Source organism: Myotis lucifugus, unplaced genomic scaffold (genome assembly GCF_000147115.1).
Source record: "Myotis lucifugus unplaced genomic scaffold, Myoluc2.0 scaffold_147, whole genome shotgun sequence".
NCBI classification, from domain to species: domain Eukaryota; kingdom Metazoa; phylum Chordata; class Mammalia; order Chiroptera; family Vespertilionidae; genus Myotis; species Myotis lucifugus.
The window spans coordinates 2002567-2009836 of record NW_005871195.1 but is presented as its reverse complement, the minus strand read 5'-3'; the positions used below and the strand labels follow the sequence as shown (position 1 = coordinate 2009836).

At 36.3% G+C, this 7270-nt stretch overlaps 1 protein-coding gene across 1 annotated transcript in view; it reads right to left on the bottom strand.

The window, feature by feature from the left end:
• The window catches only part of SLIT2 (slit guidance ligand 2), a 350885-nt gene that overhangs the window by 95948 nt on the left and 247667 nt on the right, over positions 1-7270 (bottom strand). Inside the window, 5 exon segments of the mRNA XM_023759096.1 lie at positions 3526-3549; positions 4518-4681; positions 4794-4908; positions 4911-4936; positions 6426-6497. Of these exon segments, the coding sequence (XP_023614864.1) occupies positions 3526-3549; positions 4518-4681; positions 4794-4908; positions 4911-4936; positions 6426-6497 (401 nt within the window).

The window sequence follows — 7270 nt, the reverse complement described above, 5'->3', positions numbered from 1 at the left end:
AACTTGGGGGATTTGGTCAATGGATGTCAGGAGAGGGTTAAAACAAGGGCTCGGAATTTGCTGGAAAAGAGAGTAACTAGATTCACAGGACAGGAAACATTAATAGAGATGAGCTTTTCACAGCGGTACTGTCTGCTGATCCGGTTCTGAGCCATTCTAGCCTATTTGACAGCTAAGCACACAATGGCTATTGCGTTGTTAAACAGATTTTTTTTTTCTCAGCGTCAAGAATTTAAACTGTATCCAGTCATCCACATCTCCCTATATATCATTTTAAAATTAGGGCTTTCCAGGCAAATAGATGTACTCAGGTTTTTAATTTTTCTATGGTCTTTGATTATTCTCTCCCTCTCACATACTCTTCAGAAATGCCTCCAAGGCCCTCATTTTTTTTTCATTTTGATTGTATCAAGAGAGACCAGTCAATCCTGAATTAAGCCTCAGCAGCTTGCCATGCTGTAGAAAGCTGCGTGACGTTCCATGGTGCTTGACGGAACCATGTTTTACTCATACCTGGCAACCACATGGTTAGATCAAGCACAACAGAAAATCTCGCTACATCATCACTACACCATCCACTAGGCCAGGGGTGAGACGGAGAGGAAAGATGAAGGGAAGCAGGAGAGAAGCTACAGACGTTCTGGAGATGTTGTACTGTGTACGTGACATGCATTCGTCCCATAGAAGGCCTATGACCGTAGTGACAGCCTTACTACCGAGGGTTCCTGGAAACACAAAGGGGCTACACGGAAGGGTGCCTCCCCCGGCCCTCAGAGCTGCAGAATGGAAACAACCGCTTTCGGGATCAACATCCAGGAAGAAGTTGGAGGTGAGCTACAAGGACAACAGAGAAGCTCAAAAGATCTGTGGTTTCTTCTTGGGGGAAAAAAAGGGCACAAAAGACCGAGACTAGAAGGTACATCAGGATTGAAAAGGGAGGATAGTATGTTTCAGATCAGACACTTTTACTTACAGCCCAAATGGTGAACTCCTGCAAAATTAAAAATCACCAAGAAGGAAAGAAAGACAGTAATCCCCGTTAAGATTAATTGGCATATATATATATATTTACAACTAACTAAGGTCTCTTTCTTTTTTTCTTACTGTGGCAATGATCGGGGAATGGCATGTGCTTTGTAAACTTTTCTAATAATTTTTTGAAGCAAAGGGGTCTTGCAGGAAAAGCAATGGCATCCAAGATGCACAGCACAAATTAAGCCCTTGTCAATTCCTTGAAAAGATGAATTCTCTGCAAGATAGATTTTCTTTTGAGTTATCACGGTAATATCTAGAATGCCAGACAGAACAGTGGTAGGCAAGTAAACATGTGAAATTAAGTGAGAAACGAATCATGGAGAGCTGCAAGGACTATCATGAGCATGTTGGCATTAATCCTTAGGTTGTGGCTAACATGCTTTTGAATGACCTTTCCAATTTATGAATAATGTCATTCAGTTAAAAGGAAATCAGATAAATGTTTTCAAAGCTGAATATAATAGTTTCATTACATTAGGAAATTAATGCCATGACATCTATTGAAAATCTGTTGTACCGTGGTTGAAGCTTTTGTTTTAAAATTAAAATCAGAAAACACTGGGAACAAAGTCTAAATAAAGGTACAGTAGGTATCTTACATTAAAAATAATCCACCTTCAATACAATGACAGTGATTCTTATTTCATGGCTCAAATTTTAATTTAAAGCTGGGAAAAAGTATTCTTCTGAGTCCTGAATTCTATAATTATTATTTTAAATAATGCAAATTAAATGATCAGATATTGACAATTAAGCTGTGATATCTGATACAGAAGGTATTTTCCAAAACCTATTTTGGCTGTTGTCAATAAAGGGCCAAAATGTATCAGAATTTACTGAAACAACCTGACTTGTTCTTTATTTGCTGAACTGAAATATTGATTTCTAAATTCTTAATGAATTATATTTAAAATAACCCTCGCTGGTTTGGTTCAGTGGATAGAGTGTTGGCCTGCGGACTGAAGGGTCCCAGGTTTGATTCTGGTCAAGGGCATATGCCTGGGTTAAAATAATATATTATGTAATAAAATAAATATTTCAAATATATTTAGTGTAATAGTAAGTAATGAAGTATATTAAAATATAATAGATGAAATAATTTAGCAACAATGATATTAACCACTAAAATTTGGGGATTTAAATAATATAAATGTTTTATCCCAGAGGTGTTCTAGTGTTTAGAATATAACTTTTTTGGGGGTAAGTAATAGCTTTCAGATAACTTTCTTCTTAAAAATTAGGTAAAAATAATGAATTTTAAAGATTGCCAGTGAAAGCCAATCAACCGCTGTTCAACATGTTACTTTTTATTCAGCCAATGTAATATATAAAGTATTATTTGATCATTCAAGCTCAAAATAAGTAATAAAACAAAATCTGTTAAATGCATAACATTATTCAAATAATAATTCAATAATGGCAAGCAATACCTATCTCCTTAAAAGAGAGACCAAACCCAGAATTCTTAAAAAAAAAATAGATATGGTTTTGCACACTAACACTACAGAATATATTTTTATTTATAGATGTTAAAATACATTATAGTCTAGAATATACCCAGGAAATGGTGAATGTGGCCAATCAATCACTACTTAACATATATTTTTTAAATATAAGCATTTAAAAAAAACAAGTCAAGAGGCATTTTACACAATTGGCAGGCAAGGAAAAAAATAAGAACATATTTCAAAGAGCTAGTTCTAGAATCCTCAGCCTTGATCCTGTTAGGATTGTAGTGGTAAAACATTTCAATTACTTTCCTAAGCACATTTCATCATTCATTCATCAGCCTAAATTATTCAAGGCACTCAGTGCCCATGAACTTTCATGCTTTCAGGATGCACGTCAATGTTGCTTTTGTGGAGTTAAACTGTGACCCCAGGTGTGCAAGGATGTGAAGTCACAGAGCAAGTGTAAGTGCATTTCAATCAGCAGGAAGCTGCTGTTTTTGCATAAAAAGTGAAGCAACAGCATGCCAAGTCAAGCAAAAAGTCACAGTTTTCTAGTATGAGAACTATAAAAAAGTAAATCCCGTGACTGAACACCACAATTCTGTGTGCTGGTAGCTGATTTCATGTGGAACTAGCTCTTTGACAACAGGGAGTCTCTGTCTTTAAAACCAGCTCAACAAGCTACATTTTAAAAACAGGTTGAAAGATCAGATATACAACGTAAGGAGAGAAAATGGTTTAAGTAGAAGGCCAAAGGTTCAAACATTTTAGCTACTGTGAGAAATTTTAGGTAATGTGCCAAAGTGAGAGAGAGGGAGAAAAAAGGTGGGTGCTTAATAATATCTATATTTAACATCAGACGCTGCATGCAAAGGTCAGGTGTTCGGGAAACGGCTACAAGTGATCTATGCAGAGTACATCTATCTACACAGCACCCACTGTACTTTCAAAAGCATGCATATCAAAGTTTTAGAAGCTATATTTTTTTAAGGTGAGGAAAGGGTGTCTGTAGTTAGTCCTACTACCGAGCAAAACCTACCTGGAATGAAATACTGCTCTTTAGCTAAATAAAAAAAGAGACAAAAATAGAAGACGTACCTGAATGTCAGCAAGCAGAGATATGAGTTATATTAGATTAAGAATGGACTAAAGTTACTACAGGTAATTAAGTGAACATGTACATTTTCAGCAGGGGCTGAAGTATAATAATGTACAGTGAGTAGTAAACACATCTAGAACCTTGGGCAACAACCAGCTTTGTCTGGATATTAGCTTTTTAGTATGAATTAACTTGTGAACTATGCCTGGAGTGGTAGGTAGCATACTACTCAAAACATACAGAATGTATTTTATCATAAGAAAATAGAACAGATTAGACCAAAGCAAATACTAAGTTTCAATGCAGTAAGCTTTCTATTTAATAGTAATACAACGCATCTAGAGTTAGCTTTCTATCAATAAATGTAATATTCCTGACATGTTAACAGGTGGCCTTTTGGGAAAAAAAATGTGTCCTTACAGTCCTATTCAACATAAGAGAATGCAAAATGAGAAGTCAGTATCCAGTAAGAGATCAGGACATTTCCCCCTACTTCTGAGCCTGAGCAAATCATGTGACCAAGTTCAGTTCATTTCCTGAAGCAATGAAATCATGATTAATTACCTGGGGTTCCTCGACAGAGAATACTACAACAAACATGAGACTTAACAGGCTTCAAAGGCACTGAGAGTTAACTAAGAGGCCCCTGTTCAGTTCGGACCCTGGGAATACAGTGTGAAGTAGCCATGCATCTTTTTTTCTTGGCCAGCAGCCTATTTCCTCTGCTTCATCTACTGTTAAAAAAATGGTACACCTAGGAGGGCTATCTGAATTGTTTACGGTTCTCTTTATTTTTTTCTATATGTATAAAAGAGAAAGACATACGATTCTACAACATTTGGTAATTCAGCTGAAGGCCAACTGTCTCTAGCTGTCCCGTAACCACTGTGGTTGGTGACACAGGGGGAATGCCACATGACGTCAGAAATTACCTGAACAACGGAATTTCTTGCTTTTGATCTGTCCGATTCTTTTGTTTGCCAGACGCCGGGGGCTGGTGCAGCGGGCACCACTGGTCTCGATCGGGTTGGTGTGGAGATAATCCGCGAGCCACTTGAGATGGCAGTCACAAATAAAGGGGTTTTGGGCCAAATGCCTTTCGGAAACACACACAGAACACTTTTATGCACGACTTGCAAGGAACTCAACTCCACAGTTTTGAGTGAAAACAACAGTTAACAAATATGATCCGAACAGCATGTACATACATGGTCTGAATGGCCCGGAGAGGTGAGAAGGTCCCCTTGGCGATGGTCTGGAGCTTGTTGTCGTACAAGGAGAGAAGGTTCAGGTTGTGCAGGTCCTGGAAAGCATCTACCCGCAGCAGTTTATCTTGTTGGCGTTCAATAATCTGTTTGATCAAATAGTCGTAGGATTAAGGGTAGCGCCTCCTGGACTTACCTTCAAGTTTCCGTCCTTGAGAAAAAAACCAATGAGAAATACATTTCTCTTCATCTCAACATGGACATTTTAACTGTAATAAATATTTGGAGTTGTGTCAAATAAAGCAAGGCTCACACAGTTGAAAGAAAGCCCAAATCTAGTGGTACCTATACATTTATTCAATAAAAAGTGATTACATATATTCTCTAGATGTAGAGCTTTGCAGTAGATGAAGGTGGGTGAGACCCAACTTCTGAGGTCAAGGACACCATAAAGAAAAAAATAAAAGCCATGAAACACTAGTCCATTCAGCTGCTCTATGAAAAAAATAACATTCCAAATTAAATTATTTTTATGATATTGACTTTTCTATTATAATTTTTTTCAATTACTATTACATTCAATATCATTTTATATCAGTTTGAGTGTACAGCATAGTGGTTAGACAATCATATACTTTATAAAATGTTCCCCTATTTCTAGTATTTTACCTAGCACCATACATAATTATTACAATAATATTGACTGTATTTCCTATGCTGCACTTTACATCCCCATGACTATTTTGTAACTACCAATCTGTACTTCTCAATCCTTCACTTTTTTCACCCAGCCCCCAAACCCCCTCCGCTTTGTCAACCATCACTCTGTTTCCTGTATCTATGAGCCTGTTTCTGTTTTGTTTGTTTGTTTATATTGATCTTTAGATTCCACATATAAGTAAAATCATACATTTGAAAACTGTAAAGTAGACTGACTATGAACTAGTTGAGAGAAGTAATTACATCGCACTCATCTTTGCATCCACAGCAGCTGGGCCAATCTTAATAACAGCATTTTTTTTTAATTTCCTTTTCATATAAGCATTAATTAAAATACCTGGGGTCAAGTCTTAGTCTTATAAATATGTACAGTAAATGGGTTTTTTGAGGCAAAAGAGACCTAGCTGTTGTCTAAGCAGAGTGATCTTTAAAGATATAATCCAGGGATTTACAGAGAAATCTCTTACTAAAGATTAGTTTGAGTGCACTGCTGTGTTCTGACCTCCTGCACACCGTCCTTGTGCTGGGGGATGTTATTCCAGCTTGTCACTCTTGCAGATTCTTTGCACAAAGGTGGATAAATATATCACCATGTTTTTCTCCTTTCCAACTATTGTTAAATCAAACCAGAGAAGCTTCACTAAGGGCAGGGATTATAAAAGCATTAAATGACAGAGCAGATAAAATGCATATATTCGTGACAAGTGTGGAGAGAAAGGTTTGGGGACAATTGCAAAGTGTTGTGTCTTCAAATAAATAACTGTCAACAATGTTAGCACTAGGCGAATCTTTTCCATTTTATTAAACTATGTCATTTTGGGTCGAATTTTTCTGAAGCCCCCAAGAAAATATGAAATGGCACACGGACAAAATATAACATGTGGTTCGACAGATCAGCAACAATCAAATACTTACAGTAGCTGTAAGGAAAATAATCCTTCAAATAAACCCTTTGGAAGTTCTGTGATTTTATTTCCATAGAGAACACTGGAAAAACATAATTTAAATGAAAAAGAAATGTCAGGCACCAAACCAGTATAACAAGTTAGTTCAACACATCTGTATTCAGGAAAATAGGAAGTTAGTAAGCACTCTATACACAGATGATGTGTATGATAGAAAGTTTGAAAACAAGAAAAATTAACAAAATGAACACAGTTCATAATTTTATTGCCTTTACATAAAACTGTATTGCTAACTTGTCATATTTTTTACATTTATTTGTAAAGATAATATGTATCCCGGTGGTCATTGCAGCATTATTCATGGTGGCCAAGATATGGAAACAACTGGAGTGTCCTTCAATAGATAATTAGATAAAGAAGATGTGGTACATACATACAATAGAATACTACTCAGCCAAACGAAAAGATGAAACAATGCCATTCGTGGCAATATGGACGGATCTTGGAGAATATCATGCTAAGTGAAGTAATTTAGATGAAATGGTCAAAAACCATACGATTTCACTCATATGTGGAATATAAACTTGAAAGCAAGAAATTAACAAATAAGAAAAACAAATAAACAGAAATTCATAGACAACAACAGCATGGTGGTTACAAGAGAAAGAGGGAGTGAGAGGGAGGTAGTAAAGCGTAAAGTGGGTCAAATATATGGTGATGGCAGGAGATTTGACTTTGGGTGGTGATCACATAATGCAGAATAGAGGTGATGTATCATAGAATTGTACACTTAAAACCTATATTAGTTTATTACCAATGTCAACCCAATAATTTAATAAATTTTTTTCAAAGCAT